The 21,292-nt window shown below is 39.6% G+C and overlaps 1 protein-coding gene across 1 annotated transcript in view; it reads left to right on the plus strand.

Annotated features, from left to right (window-relative positions):
* Nucleotides 1-20,967, plus strand: part of CHRFAM7A (CHRNA7 (exons 5-10) and FAM7A (exons A-E) fusion) — a 41,148-nt gene extending 20,181 nt beyond the window's left edge. The window contains exons 3-10 of the mRNA XM_074156124.1: nt 3,425-3,469; nt 7,750-7,859; nt 14,478-14,557; nt 15,713-15,880; nt 16,270-16,464; nt 17,788-17,874; nt 18,251-18,360; nt 20,449-20,967. Coding sequence (XP_074012225.1) covers nt 3,425-3,469; nt 7,750-7,859; nt 14,478-14,557; nt 15,713-15,880; nt 16,270-16,464; nt 17,788-17,874; nt 18,251-18,360; nt 20,449-20,967 — 1,314 coding nt within the window. The remainder of the gene's footprint in view (nt 1-3,424; nt 3,470-7,749; nt 7,860-14,477; nt 14,558-15,712; nt 15,881-16,269; nt 16,465-17,787; nt 17,875-18,250; nt 18,361-20,448) is intronic.
* Nucleotides 20,968-21,292: the final 325 nt, after the last annotated feature.

The following is a 21,292-nucleotide window of genomic DNA, read 5'->3' on the forward strand; positions in this document are numbered from 1 at the left end:
TACAAAGCATTTCAAGACCACTCATCATTTCATGGGGAAGTACTGCACAACTCTGATGAAAACCAGAGTTAATGCAGTTTGCTGTAAAGCTTTTAAAAGAGTGTCCAAAAAACTCCCCTAGCCAGGAGAAACCCTGCAGGATGTCTCCTGCCCCACCTTTCACTGGCTGCACTTGGGACCACAGAGAAGGACAAACCCTCTAAAATCAGAATCTTTCCTCTAGCGATGGGTGAGTCAATCCAATAATGACTAAAACGTTGGAAGCCATTTGCTCCAACAAACACTATAAAAAAACCACCACTATAAACCAAATGTCAGCATGCAGCGAAGTTTTTATAGCTGAGGAGCAGTGATGGGATATATGATTTAAAAACTGATGGAACCATAAAAATAGTAATCCAAGCGGGAGTTATTTTGTTCAAATATACTCTTTGAGGCTCTAAATGCTTAAAATAACAGGAAGAAACAGCAGGAAAACAGCATGGTCCATCTTCACTTTGGGCCTGTCTTCACTGTGCAAGTTGCTTTTGAGTTAATTCTCTCAGGATACCCTCTTTGAGCCAGGTTTGCGTGAAAGAGAACAGTTCAGAGTAACTCCTGGCTCTCAGAATGCATCTGCAGAGTCTCCTGCAGGTAAGCCCGCGACGGCTCTGCCGTGTGCTCAGCTGCCCGGTTAGTGCAGCGAGCAGCTCAATCATTCTGCCAGCAGCACCGCTGGATTAAAAGCCCACTGTGTCCCTCAGCTCTGCTAGTCTGCCTGCTCAGTGATGGCTCTCTAGCCTGGTCCTGTGATGTGTGCCGGTTGATAGTACAGCTCCTTTCTGGTACTCCTAAAATAGTTCATCCAACTATGCTGTGCGCTCAGAGCTTCAAATCCCCACGGCGTATCGTTAGCTTAAGCACTCCAGCTTTAGTACAACCTTTTCCTGCTAGAGAAAAGGGAATTTTTGAAACATCACTAATCTAAGGCTAGGGCCATTCATGTGTATGAAGAGATCACACTGGGAATAAAATGTGAGTTTAACTCAGAATTTAACCATGCAGGAGCACATGCCATTCAGCTAATAGTCCTGAAACAAGCTTCCCGCAACATAATGGATTCTGAATTGCTCTGCACTTTTGGGTAGCCAGTTACGCCTGTGCAAAGCAAAACAACTACTGTCTGCCCTGCAGAGAAACCACACAGCAGCAGTGCTCTCGGCTTTGCTCAGGTGCAATAGATGGGGCACTGCATTATAGGAACTTGTGTTCATCTGTGACAGCGCACAGAGCTTTGAGAAAATGCTATCAGACTTTTAAAGATAATTTATCATTGGTGGTATTTACATCTGACCGAAAAATGGCTATGATGAATAGAAACATATATAGGTTTTACATGTCCTTAATCTGCAACACTTGTCTATAGACAAGTGGTTTAGGTCATGGTGATAATGAATGAACTCTTAAGGATTGTTTCTTCATTCATGAATTAAAGAACCCATGCAAACTAGTTTTGTTGTGCTCTAACACTATAGGCAGGTTTTTGAGAGAGGCACCAAATTAATGTTTGTATGACTAGAGAGTAACAGCTATTATTGCAAATTAATTACTGCTTTGCCTGGCTGACATCTTCAGCAATGCCTTCAGCATGCTAGTTCAATGCAGGTTTATAACGTATTCCTGAAACCAAAGGGTTAAGGAGACCTGTTTCCCCAGGATGGCATTTAAATGAGGTGCTCACTTGAGACAGTTTTGAAAAAGTAAGGCTCCTGGAGGCGATGAAGCAGAAAATAGAGAGAAGTGCTGAATCACAAGCTGTGGTGTGTGCTTCCTTGTATTTTTTATTTTACTTTTCACTTTAAAGGAAAGTAGGAACGTGCATTTGAGGGCAGACTTTATTAATGCATAATACTGATCTTTACCTAATATCTTTTTATTTGTCTGTATGTTGTACATTTAGCTATAATTATACGTGACCTAGTAACACTGGCACACATTTACTGATGCTCCTCCTCAAAAGTCTTCACTTACTTTAAAAATACCACTATCCCTTGCACTGTATTTGACTTTACACACTGTGTAACTTTTTATTATTGTGCTTCTCTAAAATGGTTTCAATTAAAGGGTGAGGGTGACGGAGCACTGGAACAGGCTGCCCAGGGAGGTTGTGGAGTCCCCTTCTCTGGAGATTTTCAAGACCCGCCTGGATGCAGTCCTGAGTAATGTGCTACAGGCAATCCTGCTTTAGCAGGGGAGTTGGACTAGATGATCTCTAGAAGATCCCTTCCAACTCTGACAATTCCGTGATTCTGTGAAAGGTCTCTCAGGACTTTTGCTCATTTAGAAGTCCACTGAACAGCAGCAAAAGAGTAAAGAATATTGACCTTTATTAAAGAGTATTATCAAAAAAAGAAAGCTCTTTTTTTTGGTGTGAAATGTGACTACATGTGTGGGGGTTTTGGACATTTTTTTGCTTTTCAGAACAACATTTAAGTTCAAGAGTGACAGATTTCAGTTCAGAGGTCTACATGTATGAGCATCTCTGACAGTTGCTGCTGTATGAGTGACTGAAACTTGCTATGACACTTCCATAGACTATAAATGAAGCTTTGACCAGTGTTGGGGTAGGGATTGTGCATTCCGTTTGGGGAATGTGTAATACTGACTATACTATAGATTGTATATTCCATCAGCTTCACACAACCCAGGTGGATACTGATACAGTACCTCCACAGAAATAAGATCAATAACATTTTCCTCTGTCTGAGGAGTGAAGAATTCAACTCTTTAATTAACTGCAGCATTAAGATGCCTATTGTGTTACCTGAGCTTACACCAAACAGTCAAAGGAGGCAAGGGGGAAGGCCTTCAAATTGGAACTGTTCCAGGCAGAATAATAATGTTCTGCCCTGGCTACAGTTTTCTGGTAAAGCTGATACACCACTTTTTGTACAGTTTCACTGCTATCAGCAGTGCTACTTGCCTCTCAGGAAGCTACTCAATACGGCCTCAGCACACATCACCTGAGCTTAGGCACACTTTCTTTGTTCAATATTTCTTCTGTTACCTGCATATGTCTGGTGTGTAAGGTTAATCAGTGAGAGGGCTGCAAAGGGGACCATACAAAGAGGGCTATACAAAGGGGAAACAGGCAAGCCCTACTGTAATCTGCTTTGCCTTTTGAGATTCTTTCAAAGAAGGAGCCCCAGGGAAGGCTCTGGCAGAAGGATACCTCAGGAAACAGTTTGATTGACTGTGGTAATACGAAATACATGAAAAAGTACCTGTGAAAACTTCTGCTGCAGTAAGTTCGAGGCAATGATCCCTTTGCTTTAAAAGGTACCTAAGCACAAAGGGCTATTTCAGAATAGTCAAATGTATTTAAGAGTGTTGTTTTAAGTGTATGGTACCAAGCTGTGATTTGTTTTTTTCTCCTTCCTCTCAGGATGAAAAGAATCAAGTATTAACAACAAACATCTGGCTACAAATGGTGAGTTTTGAAACAAAGCATGTTTTTTTTCCCTGTTGTTTTTTGAGTTTAATGAATTTTAGGAGACTTTCAAGGTTTTGTTGTATGTCTTGCTGCATAGTGGACAAAGCAAAGCTGAATGGAAAACTGTAAGGCTGAGATTTAAGTCTTGATGTTGTTTTAGGTATTTCTGAAAATTTTAAGAATTTGTGTCACTACATCTAAGTAAGTTCCTAACTCACTGTAGTTGGTTCAGTCTCAGCCAGAACAACCGTGGGTGCAAGAGCCTTATCAGCCTTTCAACAAATCCACTATGTTGTGGTCAATCATTTGACTGTGAAAGAGAACTCTACATGCAAGAAACGCATTTCATCTGTAATAGCTGTTCTGATCAGCACTCTGAAAACCGCCAGACGGTTCTTCTGATATATGGGAAAAATTGTTCAAAAGAGGTTCATTATCTCCTGAGAGATGCTGCCACTGTCCTAACAATGTCCCTGCCATCCTACTTGCTTTGCTATCTCCTTAAGAAACTGCAAGAGGATTTTAATTAAAATGGCTGCGCTGTTCCCAAGTTGTTCAAAACGCTGTTGTTTAAATATAGGTTGTCATCGGAAGTTAACTGTGAACATGAGAAGTTTTTTATGTTACTTCTCCAAGTTCTGTATCTCAGTTACATGACTAGAAAGGGTACTGGAACATCAGTTCAGTTTCCTAATGTTCAGCTGGGAACAGTATACTTTTTCCTGGTTTCCCAGTTTGTTTTGCCTACAGATGGTGTTCATTTTTCAAACACTAGCTTTATTTTACCTTTTGTTGCAATAGTTAGTTACTATAGCTGCCACGGAATTTCACATCCTGTCCTACTACTTAACCATAACTAATGCCACCACTAGACACCTCAGCAGATAACTTTGCCCGCATTAACTCCTGGCAGGCATTGCTGGGCAGGAGTAAGTTTCACTCACTTTTCAATAAATTGAATATTCAAGAACTTTGTGCAACCATTTTGAATTTATTTCCTCTGTAAGGTTAACTAGCGAGAGAGCTGCTCCTAAGCAAAGAAGCCTACACAGATTTATTCTGACTTGGTTATTTTTTTGCATTAGTTTAATTCTAAGATTTAGAATTAACAAGATGCTTCTTACTGTGCTGACTACTGTGGTCTCCTAATGCTTACACAAAACATTTCTACCATAAGTTTGTGCTTTACAAAGATGGGGTGATATAGGGAGCTCTCTCCATGCTATAGCATTTGCCATTAATTTACTTCCCATCTGCATTACAGAAACAGAACTGTTTGGGTTAAGTAAAGATTTAGAGAAAAGTTTTATTATTCAAGATAAGCATGCTGCTTCCACAGAAACTTTGCACTTCTCAGTTTCTTTAACCAGCTCATTCAGTTTAAATGTATTCTTTCTTTTATTATAACATTTTTTGCAGAGCACCTTTTTTGCACCATGGTAGGCCTTACGAAACAAACGAAAGACTACTTTGATGACCTACAAAGGATAGCATGGCTAGTCCATTTATTCACAAAGAAAAGTTGACATGGAAGAGGCATTCAGCTCATGTTATTTTTATAGGCTTGTTGTACAGTAATATTAAAACTGTCAAATATAATATGTTTTTGGCTTTGAGCTATAATGACAACAGTTGCTATGATTTCTTACCAGGAAAACAGATGACAATTTATACTCAAGAAGCTATCATTTCTTTTCCTTCTTTTTTATCCCACAGCATCCTTATCCTTTTCAAGACTGGGGTTTTTTTCCCCCAGGGAAATTCCTGATTCTCTTATATATTCTGTATTTCTTTTGATTTTATTCACCTTAGCACATACTCAATGTGAAGCATGTTAAGACTGCAATGAGCTGATCACTTGATGACTACAAAAATGTAGCCATTCCTCATGGCATACGTACACACAAAAGAAAACAAAGGTGTTTCTATATTAACCGTCTATTAATGGTATGCTGGACAGATCCAAAGCATGCTTAAGGTAAACATATGTCATTTTATTATGCGAAATGGTCTGAGGTTTTTCCCTGACCTTCCCTCTCCACTCCCTTTCTTGATATAGATGTGTGTATAATCAGAGATTTATCTTAAATATAGCTTATCTAATCATCACTGAAATAATTAAATACAAAAGCTAACTGGGGAGAAAGGGGAATATGTCTAGTATTTATACATGCAGACTCTTTGATCCTGACCACTATCTCCATGGCAATACTGTTCAGTATTAAAATCTTAAACTTGATTTAAGTTACAGTGGGAGCCTTGCCCAGTCACACAGATTCATACTAACCCAGGTATCCTGAGCTTTTGCTATTTTAATATGCATCAAATATATTTCAGTTACAGTAGAGATCATAGCTCTAAAGTTAAAACTAAATGAGGCAGCTGGATGGGTAAGCACTTTGTACACATGGCTAAACAGAGCAACTCTACAATCTGCTTAACATTATCCCTAATCCAGACTTTAATATCAAGTTTTCTATCACCCTTTGACTGTCTACATCATTCAGTGTCACCCTGTGCTACATCATATCAGCCACAATAACTCCTAAAAGAAGTTAGAATAAGAAATAATGGCTCTATTGATATAAATATTATATTGTGGGCAGTGAAAAGAAAAAAATATGAACAGTGCCAATCATATATTCTGATTTAAGATTTCTGTAAAAAATTATTATCTGTAAAGCAAAAGGAAAAAGCAATGGACAAGTCCGATCATTTGTCCAGGTGAAAATGTGCTACAAATTCATAGTACAAATGACTGAGATAAATATAGAAGCACAGGCCAAGAAACTATATAGTAAAAGCTTTACAAAAGATGTGTGATGAATGTTATTAGACGTGCTGCACACAGCAAACCGATCATTTACAGAGCTCTGTTCTAGAGATACAAGGATGAATTTGAATACCTGCAGCATGAGGCTAACTGGGGACTTGTTTGGTGCAGCAAAATGCAACTTGCCTGTGACAGTAATGCAAGGAATTATATACAACAATTTGATATGAATACCCTACACAAATGATCAATAACATTACCTCCACACTACCCACTGGAAATTTTTTCTGACCTTATTGTCTCTCAGAGATTTTAACAAGGGCCACTACATTGTTGAAGGGATAAAAATTCTACATTTACTCACCCATTTCGAAGTTTACAATTAAAAGGCTAACATTTGGCATTACAACAGCACTGTAAATCTGGAGAAGTTTTCACTCTAAGTTATGTGATGCCTACAGCAATGAGAAATTAATGCAAATAACAATATGGGTATGGAGAGAGGCACAATATAACGAAGCAGAGAAATTATAAGAAAAAATAAATTTTGTGAAACAAAATTAACTATTTCTTGTTCATACCTTTTGCATACAACTGTAACCAACCACCCTTGCATCCCAACAATTCATCTGCTTAGTAAGGGGTAAAGCGTGACCTCAGTTTCAGGAAAATACAGTATTTCCTGCTAATGTTTCTCAGGAGGCCTGGAGGTAATCAGCTTGCTCGAGCTGCCACGGTACTCAGCTGCCTGCAGTTTGGGGCAGCGCTTTTGTTTCTGACTGTCCACGACCTTATGTTTCAATGACAGTGTCTGGGATTTAGCAGTGCTAAACACAGATCAAAGCCCTGTTGGTTTGACTGCGGCAGACTCCTGCCTCTGCTGGCAGCCAGGGCCGGCTGGAGGGGCCACAAACAGTCCCCGGGGTGGGCGGCTCGAGCGCAGCATGGGCCAGCCAGAAGGGACACTGCACTGGGGCTGAGCATCTGCCCCCTAGGCTGCCTGACTGCAGGCCATAGGAGCTGCTGAGACCTTCTATGCTGGCGTTAACTGTCCTGCCGTTGCAGTTGTTCTCCCTGTCAGCAGTGACTGTTGGCTGCTCTACCTCATGCCTATAATCAAGTTATTACAATCTGAGAATTTCCAACAGAAAGCAGTTGTCTATGAAGAGAAACATAATTGAAGTTAACGTATGACTTGTAAAAGAAAATCTATTCTATTCCAAACTGGCACCTGAGAGAGCACGAACAATAAAATACAAGCACCCCAAATCTTCTTTTATAGGCTGTTATGTGCACTGCAGTGTGAATTGAAAATGAGATTTTTATACTTTCCATTGAGCTTTAGGTGGCTTAATTCACCCTTTCCAAACATTTCACTGCCTGAAGCTAAACAGTATCTCTTTAACAAGAGAACACCTATTTTTTCAGGCTATCCAGTCCCTAAAGAACTATAGCAAACCAGCAGATGAGAAGATCTAACTTACTTTTTGTGTGTATGTCTTAGTACTGGACAGATCATTATCTACAGTGGAATGTGTCTGAATACCCGGGAGTGAAGAATGTCCGTTTTCCTGATGGACTGATTTGGAAGCCAGATATTCTTCTCTATAACAGGTAGACACACTTTTTTTTTCACGTGGGGAAGGAGAGAAGATCATAGAATTACAGAATCACAGAATAGCCCGGGTTGGAAGCAGCCTTGAGAGATCAACTGGTCCAACCTTTTGTGGGAGAGGGAGCCTAGATGAGACTATCTATCACCCTGCCCAGTTGCAAAGAGAAGGCAAGGCAAACGATGTAATCATCTCATCAAAATGGTTTTGAAAGTTTTCCAAACCTTTCTGGGTTTTTGAAATAGTGGAAAATTACTAGTCTCCTGTTTACACAACAGAAGGTCGTGTTTACAAATACTTCATAAACAACGAGATTCTCCCTACCACCAATTCTAATTAGGTTTTGTGAGATGATTGGAAAACTAAACATTTCTGGCTGTGTTTAACAACACAGGTAGTGATCATTTCCTCTGAAATTATTTGTTTGGTCTAAACGTTTAATGGTGAATTCAAATCTGACTTTTGACCACTTGTCTAATTTTAGTTTGGGTTTCACTACAGGCAGGGTAGGTAAATGCCAGTAAGTATGTTTGCATCTTCCCATGCGCGCAGTTTTGCTGTCATTCTTTCTTCCTGCTACAAAAATAGCTAGAATATTTGCTGCTCTCCTCTTCAAACTATCTGTTCTGAGTTGGGCTTATTTCAGGGACAGAGAGATTGCCATCAATCCACTGTAGAACCTTTGGCTGACATTGAGAGATTATTTGGCTGCACCATTGTATGGTAGTTCCCATTGTGGAATTTATTTAGTTTAAAAATACAAAGCACTGAGAGCTGTCCACTCTTTAACAACTTGACCTTTTCTGTAGTTGTTGTGGGCCTGTGTGCTGCTCCCCAGGCACTGGGAAGACCTTACATCTGCTCTGTCCATGTTGTCCTGGCTCTTTTGTGGTAGCCAGAGCATGTTGTTATTGTTTTGCCCATGCAGATGACATGAACCTTTTGTCTTCCTAATGACTTTTTTCCTCTGTTTCTCTGCTATATGTCTACTAAGACTACACCCCTCCTGTGTTTATCAGCCTGGATCCCCCTCCCCACTTCAGGAGCTGCTTTTTCTTGCAACAAGACCTAGAGAATAGCTGTACTCAATACGTCAGCTGCAGTTACACTCCCTTTTGCCATTTGATGATCACCTTTATGAGCAATGTCACTGTCACAGATGGTGGTGAATCACAGAATATTTTTGGTTGGACGGGACCTTTGAGATCATAGAGTCCAACCAACAAAAAAAAAACCAAAAAAACCCCGATAACCCAAAAAGTCCCAGAACACCAACACCACAGCCAAAACAAAACAAACAACCACACACCACACCCCACCCACAAACAGACACAAACCAACAATCTCGGGCACTAGAGCATGCCCTGAAGTGCCATGTCTACACGTTTCTTAAATACCTCCAGGGATGGCGACTCCATCACCTCCCTGGGCAGGCTGTTCCAGTGCCTGACCACTCTCTCAGTAAAGTAATTCTTCCTCATATCTAATCTAAACCTCCCCTGCCGCAACTTCAAACCATTTCCTCTGGTCCTGTCATTATTCCCTTGGGAGAAGAGGCCAACACCCACCTCTCTACAACCTCCTTTCAGGTAGTTGTAGAGGGCAATGAGGTGTCCCCTCAGCCTTCTCTTCTCCAAACTAAACATGCCCAGTTCCCTCAGCCTCTCCTCATATGACTTGCTCTCTAGACCCCTCACCAGCTTGGTGGCTCTCCTCTGGACACGCTCCAGCAGCTCAATGTCCTTCCTGTAGTGAGGGGCCCAGAACTGAACACAGTACTCGAGGTGAGGCCTCACCAGGGCCGAGTACAGCGGCACGATCACTTCCCTACTCTTGCTGGCCACGCTATTCCTGATACAGGCCAGGATGCCGTTGGCCTTCTTGGCCACCTGGGCACACTGCTGGCTCATGTTAAGCCAGCTGTCCACCAACACCCCCAGGTCCTTTTCTGCTGGGCAGCTTTCCAGCCACTCTTCCCCACGCCTGTAGCATTGCCTGGGGTTGTTGCGACCGAAATGCAGGACCCGGCACTTGGCCTTATTAAACCTCATCTCATTGGCCTTGGCCCATTGATCCAACCTGTCCAGGTCCCTCTGTAGAACCTTCCTACCCTCAAGCAGATCAACACTCCCACCTAGTTTGGTGTCATCTGCAAACTTACTGAGGGTGCACTCAATCCCCTTATCCAGATCATCAATAAAGATATTAAACAAGACTGGCCCCAAAACTGAGCCCTGAGGGACACCACTGGTGACCGGCCGCCAACTGGATTTCACCCCATTAATTACAACTCTCTGGGCACGGCCATCCAGCCAGAACTGTGATATGATAACAGCAGCCAGTGACAGCATTTGTCACCCACTTAGTTTTTCTCTCCAGTCCCTTCCTTCCTGCTTTGCTTACAGCATGCTGCAGTGTTGCTCTCAACAAGGAACAAGGTACAATTAACCAAGGTACAATTAATACTAAATGATTTAAGGTGATCCCCACTAGAGTTCACCATACTTAGGGTAACTGCCTGTCAAGATTACTTCTTGTTTCTGGTTTAAGCATGGCAATTGGTGCTTTAGTTGTCCACACACCAGCCTAAAAAGCCTTTCAAATCCTCTGTACACAAAATGGAGCACCATGCAACCTGGACAGGCATTTTTGCAACATTAATCTTGCTTAGAGTATTTTTCAATTCAAATTTGTTTTCTTAAGCATTTATTCCTCGTTACCTTGATTCTGTAAATGACAGCATTCTTGGGAGAATCTGACAAATCACACAATCATTTCTATTCTTCTGCTGAATAACACACTGTGCATGCCATAAAACTGGTACTGTACACCAGCAGTTTAGAGGTTTCCAAAAGAATGAATTATGACAATATTCTTCCTCACATATATCACATACCTGAGAGACACTCAGTGTGTCTGAGGATTTATGCTTTAATACTTAAGTAAGTATATCCGAAACAGAAGGGTAATTTTTTTAGAAATTAGTAATATTAATACATAGATGCTAACTGTAGCTGAAGCACATTACAGAATGACAAGGGTAACTTAACCTGAAATTGTCTGTTAATACAGGTTTTTGAATCTTGTGATTGTTAACTACAGCACGGTCACGAAGTAATTATTCTACAGTGTTTCTATTTCAAACACATATTTAATCCAAAATCTTATTCAGTGTTTAGTCAGAGAGCAAAGCTATTTAAAACAAATTCTTATTCCTACATGAAATTGCATTGGGAATGTTACGATGTCTTATACTGACATGATATTTTGAGATAGATGCTTTCAAATTTTATACACTTCACTAGGGACATGCATCTGCAGTTACAAAGAAATTAATGAACTAGAAATTAATTTTTCTTTTTAATGAATACTTGTTTCATTAAGTCTTGAGTCCTTATGCATCTTGCTGCAGCCTAGTACAAGGAAACTTGTGGCAGCTGTATTAAATTTTACAACCAGTCTACTGTGAAGAGAGCAGGGCCAGTTCATCTGTAGATTTTCTGAGGGAAGAAAATCTTGGCCTATGTACAAATCCCAGGATTAACTCTGTTAGCGTCACCTATGGCTCTCTTCCACTTTGTTAGTTTTACTAGACTTATTACTTATTTTCCAAATGGCTACATAGTCTTGGAATAACAAAAATTCTGGTAGTTATGCCTCATTTTAACAGTTTCATTTCTCCAGTTTTATAAACCTGAGATTCTCCAGATGGGTCCCAGTGGGATTGTATCTGCTAGGTACAGCTTTGTCATCTCAACGTACTGCAGTCAATATCTGCATTCAAGTGGTTCTAGCCTGAAGAAGAAATGTAGCAGAAATAGTTTTCTATCATTACATTTGAGTGCAAAGTCTCATCAAGCAAAGGCTTGGCTGCTTGTGCATTCCCAATTGAAGCATCACATTTCAAAAAACAATTAGAAGCACAGTGTAAAAAAACACATATGGTCCTTTTTCAGAAAAAAAGATTTTCATATTTGAGTCCAAGTACCACTTGACATTTTTTTAAGAATGTGTCTTATGAAAGGCAAAGTCACAGGGCAATGAAACCCAGATTCCTCCATCGCTTGTGTCCTTTTGAAACTTTTATTTTTGCCAATTACCAGAAACAGCAGCAAGGTCTGGGAAGCAACCCTCTGGTGCTTAACTGCCCTCCGCTTGTGGGGAAGAGAAGAGAATCTAGCTTAGGAGGCTAAGAGTTTTATTTCTAGTCATTACTTTCCACTTTACAAGTAATTTGTGCAGCATGGATGTTTTTACATCCTAAATTTGACTACTTGTTTGAGTGTCATCATGTAGCCCTTATTAATTTCAAGTCAAAGCAACTACTTGTCTATTTCTAATACAGAGACCTGTTGCAAGACTTTAAGTCTGTTTTTCTAAGGAAACGAGACATACGCACGAGTGAGCATGCACACCTGTGTGAATATATGTGTTTGCGTATGATCCCTCTTGCTGCCCCTTTCCCCAGTACCCTGTGAACCCATTTCTGCCAAATTTAGCAGTGCGATCAGTAGGAATCTATCTCAGCAGCAGCAGTTTCTTACAAATGTCATGAAAAGAGGCAGCCAAGAAGAGGAGGGAGAACAATTAGTGCTCCAACCGGACGAGAAGCTGCAACATGAACTCAGAGGATCCAGCCACGAGTTGTGAATCTGAAGGAGAGTGGACTGCATTAGTTCAGCTGCCTTAGCATTGCCTTTTCCCCTCAAAGTGCTAGAATCCATTCATGCTACATACACAACATTTAGACTTTTTTACTTGTTTTCAGAGTTTCAATTAAATAGTTGCAAAGATTTTCAACACTATGAGCCTTCTGCCCACCACAGAAAAAGCGCAGCTCCAGACGGGCAAGTAATTATTTGAATTTAGTTTTTTCTTGTCTGCCTATTTCACAGGTCCAGATAATTTTTAAAAGTAATTTCTTCAAATACACAAGGGGAAAATAAAATGCAAAGTAACAATGACGGAGATAACGATTGCTTTATTTTAGCTTCTGAGATACAAAATTTGCATCAGAATAGATCAAATATTAAAGTCCTCTTTTTAAAAAAAGAATATTTCAGTACAGGTTTTCCTGCTGGAAAGATATACCATTTACTATCATTTATTTTCTGCTAGAATTATGAATATTTCACTTTCTCCCCATCTTATCTTACTGTGTTTTTCTGACATGTTTTAGAAGGTGATTAGAGAATTATGAGATACTAAGCCACAAACAGGCAAAGAGATGTCAGAGACTTCTCATGTTCCAATGAGCCTAGAGACAACACAGGTTTTCAGCTGAACAAAAGCACAGACTGCAGCAAGAAGCCAGACCCCAAGACTCAGGCTACTTCCTCTGCCCTGCTCCAGAGTGGTTGGCACTGCATTTGCCCCGTGTGCCAACTTGTCCCCACAAGGTGACTTTGGAAACTACAAACAATACAAGAAAGTCCGGTAGACTGTGTCTCACTTTGCTTATCCCCTGCACAAATGAAAGCCTGAGAAAGGAGGCTATGTTTATAACCAGGACCAACAGCCATCAGACGCGAACTCAACACAGCATTTCCTGAAATAATTTTGGCATGCAAAGATCATTCACTGATAGTACCTTCCCAGTACATTCTGTGCAATTCAGTTGAGGCACCAGTCTCAATAACTATGACAATTTCTTCAATACCTAAGTCCCAAACTTTAGAGGATGTATAGATCAGAATCTGTAGTACCTAACCACAAAAGCCTGCAGTAGTGAATGGGAACTGTGAACTAGGGCACAATACTGTATGAGTGTATATCCATTCCAATGGCAAGTAAGCTAAACATCTTCATCGAGTGATTTAAGTCAGCAAACTTAATAAACTTTTCATAGGAAGGAGTCTTTATCTCATCACCTAAATATCTGAAAATAGGTTGTTTCCCATCTAGAAGTTCTTAAAATTTTAATGCCTAGTAAAGTCCTGGATCGTCATGTCAGGTGTAGTTGAGATCTTCCTTGGCAGTAGCTGCCAATTCATAATTTGAAGCACTGTCCACGTAACAATATGATTCTTTTCTAGAAACTTGTAAGAACAACACACCATGGTGGTCCTGGCCAGCACCACTACACTGACACCTCTAATAGGATATCTTTTTTTTTTTTTTTTCTGTACCCAGTTTGTGGCTTCTGAAGTAGGTAATGGAGGCTGGAGCTGCATTAAACGGCCTTACGTGTAACATGTAGTAATATCGCTCACCCATGCCCACAGGTAGGATGAGACACTGGAGTATCCATCTCCTCCGTATTCATTAGCTGTGGTTAATGTAGACAGCAAGAGAACAGATTTCCCCATACAGTTGCTTGAGAAGTTTTTTAAAAGTGCTTACTTTCCAAATGGAAAGCAATAGAGCCAAGGCACCGTAATGAATAGTGGGGTAGGCGAGCAGCGAGAATGAGGTGGCTCACCTTCGCTTGGAGTTGTTAATGAGGAACAAATCCAACAGTATCGGGCCAGTTACTCTGAGCCCACAAAAAAATGGTGACAGGAGAAAAGCTGGCAAGTTTTGGGGGACAAATAATCCTTTTACAAAGAATGGATTTGTCTCAGATATTATTCAGCCAGTCGAAGAACATATAACCCATTTTTTTTCTTCCCTATTCTAGTGCTGATGAAAGATTTGATGCTACATTTCACACTAATGTTTTAGTCAATTCTTCGGGACATTGCCAATATCTGCCACCAGGTAGGCTGTTTTCACATCATAAATGCTGGTAACTCAGAGTACTTACGTATGGTGTGGTTTCAAATTTGACATCAATTCTCTGATATTTTATTTATCTAGCTAGCATCACCTGATAGATTTAAGCCTAGATTCATCATGAATTACAAAGTTAACACTTTTGTATTAAGACCACCATACAAGATAAATTTTTTATTGCAATTGCATAAATTCTTCTATTGTAATGCATTATTTCAGAAGTATGGAAGTATAAAAGCCCTTAATATAAGAAGATATTGTTTATTAAAGCCATGGTAATTTCATTAATTTAGCTGTTTCTTCTATTAATATGTTAACTTTATGGTAAGATGCTTAGTAACACCTCGGATGTATTTTCTATTTGAAATGATTCACTGGATGCTTCATCAAAACAATTTCTAGTCTGAGAGGAAAGTAGCCTGTGTTTGATATTTATTTGATATCAGAAGTATACCACTGACTGTCTAGATGTATAGCAGTGAAGTACTGTGTCTGTTCCCAAACCCACTTAACATAATTCTCAGAATTAACTCTTCCTAGAACCTGAATTTCAGTAACTACAGCAAGAGAGCCAAATGCTTTCCAGACAAATTCGCACGTCCATCTAAGATCCCCAGAGGAATTCAGGGGTTTTCCTGTTCTTTTGATTTAAGATGTTCCTTTCAGTGGGGTTTTTTCAATTCAATTCTCAAAGCTGCTAAATGACAGGGCCTGACTTTACAAGTGAAAAATAAGAAGCTAGATCATGTAAATCTAATAAGACAACAAATAATCTTTCCGGATTTCTTATTTTATTCGGTAAAAGAAATAGGAGAACAGATTGCATATTCTGCTTCATTTCTTTCTGAAATACAGTATCGAGAAATATGAGCTCTTCTCTAAATGTTCTCCCACTATGTACCAAAATGGAAGTGTATTTAAAAAAATAGTTTATAACACCAATACATTAATGGTGCAGTTCTCTCCCTTTTCTATGACTGACTTTTGATATTTTCACATCAAGACACAACTGGGATTAAATATGCTTCACAAGTTAAAAACAGAGGGCACAATGTAGTACAAGGTCTGGTTAAAAAAGGCACATGAAATTATGTGGAACAAGCATTTAAATTAAGTGTTCTTGTTTAAAATCCCATCTAGGCATATTTAAAAGCTCATGCTACATAGATGTGCGCTGGTTTCCATTTGATGTTCAGAAGTGTAACCTGAAGTTTGGGTCCTGGACTTACGGAGGCTGGTCCTTGGACTTACAAATGCAAGAAGCAGATATATCTGGTTATATTTCAAATGGAGAATGGGATTTAGTAGGTAAGCTCTTGATTTCTTATTTACACTGTGACCTTGCAACCTTGTCTCCACTGCTGAAATGGAGAATAATGATTGGGAAATGAAGACAGAAAATAAATTAATAAATTACCTAGCTAGTGGCATTCAGAACTCAGAACCCATCTTAGATGAAAATTAACATAAAAAAAGTAGGTGACAAAATTGCTACTGGAATTCAGCAAGTATCTTTTACCTGATTTTCCTTTGTTATCTGACAGAAATGACTTAATTGGGAATTAAGCTTAAAGAAGAAGTTTTACCTATATTAAAACTTAGAAAGCTACATTTATCCCTTTTTAAAAATAATCACTAAGTAATATACAGTTTATTCACATTAATTTCTGGTTTTCTTTCTCTTCCCTCCTACACAGGGGTTCCCGGGAAGAGAACTGAGAGTTTTTATGAATGTTGTAAAGAACCCTACCCAGATGTAACATTCACAGTAACTATGAGACGTAGGACCCTCTATTACGGACTCAATCTTCTTATTCCTTGTGTACTGATATCGGCACTTGCTTTGTTAGTTTTTCTGCTTCCAGCAGACTCGGGAGAAAAGATCTCACTAGGTAAATCCTTAATAGGATATTGTAAAACATGACCAAACCAAAAGAAGTTGTCGTTTTTAAAGTTTTTTAAACAGTCTTGGTAGGCAAGGAGGAATAGCTTGTGTGCCCTCTTCTGGCTCAGGAGCTCTTTTACTGACTGATGTTGAAGCTGTGTGATGTTTCACCCGTGCTCTCGGCTTGGGGTACACTCAAGTTGTGAAACGGAGAAATTCCAGCCAACCAAGCAGAAGCATGACAATTCCTGACTACCTTCCTTAAGAAGCAGGGTTTCATTTTTTGATATCTATTTCCTGAAGAAAAATCCCACATTCACTGAGTAAAGCTTAAGTTTACAAATATGCATTTGAACACATTCCCATGGAATTCTTCTTAATGTTTCCTTTTAATAGTGAATTGTGTTAGGAGCCTAAGATGCCTTCTCAGAAAGATTGATTCTAACTGCTCCTATTCCAATTTTTATAGTGAATTGTATCTAAAGTATTGGGTTGTAAAACAAATCTGAGTACTTGATCCTTAAGGTGGAGGTTAAATATGTAATGAAACTTTTTGCCCTATACAAAACTGCGAATGCACTGGCTTCTACTAAGTGCATATAGCTCTTAAAAGATAGAAAAAAAATTGACATTTCTCCAGAACATGGTTTGAGTAGTAACCTTCCTAATCAAGAAGCCCCTCCCCATATTTTAAGACTAATTCTTTGTTCCTAAATCATTTCCCATATGGCAATGACTCCTTATTGATTAAGACTGGCCCTGAGAGAAGAGTTAAGCCTTGTTCCGGAAAGATGGGAACTCATCACTGAGCAACAGAAGTCAAACTCCAAAAATCAACAGTAAAGACTGCTTGGGCATAGCCACATGCAGAACCCAACAGCTAATATCAAAAGATATCAAAGTCTGTCCAAGACAGCAAATCTGTTGTTCAGGCATGTAACGCACTACAGCACCTGTAGCTTCCACACCAATTAATCAAGTGTCATATGCTCAAATACTCCAAATCACACTATGTTTCTAAAGCAAGCAAGCAGCAAGAATTACTTTGATTTACGTCAGCTAATTAGTAAATGGTGGTAAAAGCTGAACAGGTACAAGGAGCTAAAAACCACACAGGTCTGTGCAAACTTTGGTACTACTTTGACAGCACTGCTACCCAGAACTTGAGATAATACAAGAAAGGAAAGGAGTACCACTGATGTGCTGGTGCGAGGGTTAACAGCGGGCATGCAGCTTGCAAAGAGCACTCCTTCAGATTCATTTTCTGCTTCTTACTGCCTTGTAACTACAAGCTACTGATCTAATTTCATACTTCATGTTTATCTTTCAGGTATAACAGTTTTATTGTCTCTCACTGTCTTCATGTTACTTGTGGCTGAAATTATGCCAGCAACATCCGACTCTGTGCCCTTAATTGGTAAGCAAACTACAGCTTTTATTCACTTATTTTTTGTCAGATGAGGTGCAATGACTGTGCACAAAGGCCAGCAGTAAGGCAAATTACCACCTGTACAATGGCCTACTACAATTGAATTGGAAAAATGTTGCCAACTGATGAGAGAGTCTGATGGGTGTGATCCCCTGTCCAACTGGGAGGCTGGCTATCCCATCAAAATAACAGCTGCTCTTTCAACTTTCGAGAAATCTTTCACAAGTACCTAATGCAGTATGTGCACCACAACACTATAAAAAACCTTAACGCTATGTATGCATGTATATAAACACCCCTTTATAGTAGCTAAAAAGCAGTACCAACCAAAGTATATTGCTGTAATTATCTGTTTATTTTGCAGCTCAGTATTTTGCCAGCACAATGATTATTGTTGGTCTTTCTGTTGTTGTCACTGTTATTGTTCTGCAATACCATCATCATGATCCAGATGGGGGGAAAATGCCTAAATGGGTAAGGTTTGATTTTCATTCATTATCCATTACATAGATGTCCAGGTCAGGGATGTGACACAGTAGCTAGTGACCCGTGTTTACTTTTTACTATTAAAAACATATAAACTCTTCCTAAACTTTTTGTTTTGAAAAGTAGTTTCACCAGAAATGAGATGTCCAGATATCTTTTGTGTGGTTGACTTCTTCGAGAGCATGTGTGTGCAATAGAGAAGGAATTTATCTCAACTTGCTTCTATGTTCAGAATCTCCTTCACACCAGCTAGAAGCAACTCAGGATTTTGCTAAAACCTAAATATATAAATGAAGATGACTTTCAAATAAGCTCCAGCTGTCAGAAGTGAAACAGGTAGAAGCAAAGAGTAAGGTGTTGATGGAGATTATAAATGCATGAAATACACTATCCTCAAGGTGCAACTGTGCAGCTGCTACGTATTTCACTGCTGTGCATACAGAAAGATCAATAGTCTAAAACGCACTTGTTAAAGGTGGCTGTTAAAGTGGAATTGAAACTTGCTCTGAAAACCCTCATCTTTACATCTTTGGTCAAGAACATTTGTAAAGCGCAAAGAAAAATTAAAGTCTTTTTCTCAGCACGTAAGACTTTCTTTATAATGTACTTCTGTGAGTGGTTGTTTTTACAGAACTTTACACTGATATTGGATTGCTATATATCGATGAGTATCATCAGCTGACTGTCCACTCTTCCTGACCTCACCCAGCTCATGGCAACTGAAAATGGAGAGACCTTTCGCTTTTTTTATCTCTATCTAACAATGAGTTATTATTATTTTTACTAGCCAAAAAGAATGCGCATACAGCAGTGCCCTGCAGACAAGAGAGAGTGAGATATTCCCTGGCCTATTCTGGGGTAGTGACTTTAAAATAAATTTCAATGAAGTGAATAAAAGGTATATATCTTTAGATGTATGTTTGATGATAAAGGGGATAAATGTTTAGTACTGAGCCAAATATCCTCAGAAAACGGAGTACTTGAGGTTAAGGAGTGAGCTTTAGTGTTGAGAAGCTGAAGTCCATTAAACATTATTTGGATACTGGTCGATTTTGGATCAGGCCCTCAGTTAATGGAATATTATCCTTCTTAGTGAAGCTTGATAGTGAAAATAGAGTAACAGGGCAAGATCTGTCTCTGCTCGTGATGTTTGCCTGGATATAATATCTACTCTGAATGGCAATCCACAGTCAGAATAAATGGGCCAAATCCAATATTAATTACAGTGTAAGATTTGAATATTGTATGAGACAATAATATTTCATTAGTGCTCTGGAAAAGAAACACTAGAATGAGCTCTTAAAGTCTGATTGAAATAAATTACAAAAGATTGCATCTGAACTGGAACAGTCTCTGGCTGCCTGCGCTTTCTGCAAGGCTGCATTAAGGCAATGTGGAAAACAATAAAGCGATACACACTGATTAAATTTGCAAAGTATTTTTTTTTAAATGAAAAGGAATTTTTCCATCTTTTCTCCATGCTATATTCTAAACTCTACAATCAACTGTCATAAAAGCAATGTGAGAACAGAGCCAAAACGTCATAAAGCTTGGTGGTCCAGTGCAGCCCAGTCTAGCATCTGTTCTAGCAGCTCCCTCCAGACAGTAATGTCATGGGAATTTAATATTTTAGAACACAAATATGAGTGAAAGAACTGTAATTTATTGACTAAAATCTCAAGCAGCGCTATTAAGACTACTAAAAAGTAACTCTTCTTCCATAAGTGTGGGGTTTTTTTAATTCATGTTTTCTAGTAAAGTTGGAAAAGGCTGACATATCACTGTTCAAGTGTAAGCAAAAATCAACACTATGGAGGCTCTCATCAGAGGAGGAGGGACTCCCAATAGTGATAGTCAGCCTGGGGCAATCAACAGCACTGCTAGAATAAGAAAGTAGTCACCCTCAGTGACTGGCAAATGAATCAGTTGGAAAACTCTGGCACCATTTTCTAGAACTGCTGTACAGACTAAGCAGAGACCATGAACCAGCCAGTCACCCAGGCTGTAAAAATACCAATAATGCCCAAAGACAGTGGCTGCATGAAGAGATGCTTATTCTCAAAAATTTTCTTTCAGACAAGAATCATCCTTCTCAACTGGTGTGCTTGGTTTCTGAGGATGAAAAGACCAGGGGAAGATAAAGTGCGTCCTGCCTGTCAACATAAACAGCGTCGGTGTAGCCTATCAAGCGTGGAGATGAACACTGTGAGTGGACAGCAATCTAGCAATGGGAATATGCTATACATTGGGTTTAGGGGGCTGGAAGGGGTTCATTGCACACCTACCACTGATTCAGGGGTGATCTGTGGGAGGATGACCTGCTCACCAACAGATGAAGAAAACCTGCTGCACAGTGGCCACCCCTCTGAAGGTGACCCAGATTTGGCTAAGATCTTGGAAGAGGTCAGATATATTGCAAACCGATTCAGAGACCAGGATGAAGAGGAAGCCGTTTGTAATGAATGGAAGTTTGCAGCCTCTGTTGTGGATCGGCTCTGCTTGATGGCATTTTCAGTCTTCACAATCATTTGTACAATTGGTATTTTAATGTCAGCACCAAACTTCGTAGAGGCCGTGTCTAAAGATTTTGCTTAACTACTGACTACAATCTGTTTCTCTGATATGATATGTAGCAGATAAGAGTGTGTTTTTTGTTTGATCGCTTGTTTTTAATGAATATATTGCTTCTCATTGTCTGCTTTCTTTTGCCCCCCTTCTCTGGTCCTGAGTTCCTTTCGGGACAGTGGCACCATTTCAGAAGGGAAGCCAAGGATTTCTCCCTGGGATGCCTGTGTGCAGCTCCTCTGAGCACTCTTCGGTGGGAGATGCAAAGTGGCTGCAAGTCCCTTCAGAATGACATGGTATTGCACCACTGACTCATACACATTTTTGAACTGGCTATTACAAAATAAAAGGTAGG

Source organism: Numenius arquata, chromosome 11 (genome assembly GCF_964106895.1).
Source record: "Numenius arquata chromosome 11, bNumArq3.hap1.1, whole genome shotgun sequence".
In the NCBI taxonomy this organism is placed as follows: Eukaryota; Metazoa; Chordata; class Aves; order Charadriiformes; family Scolopacidae; genus Numenius; species Numenius arquata.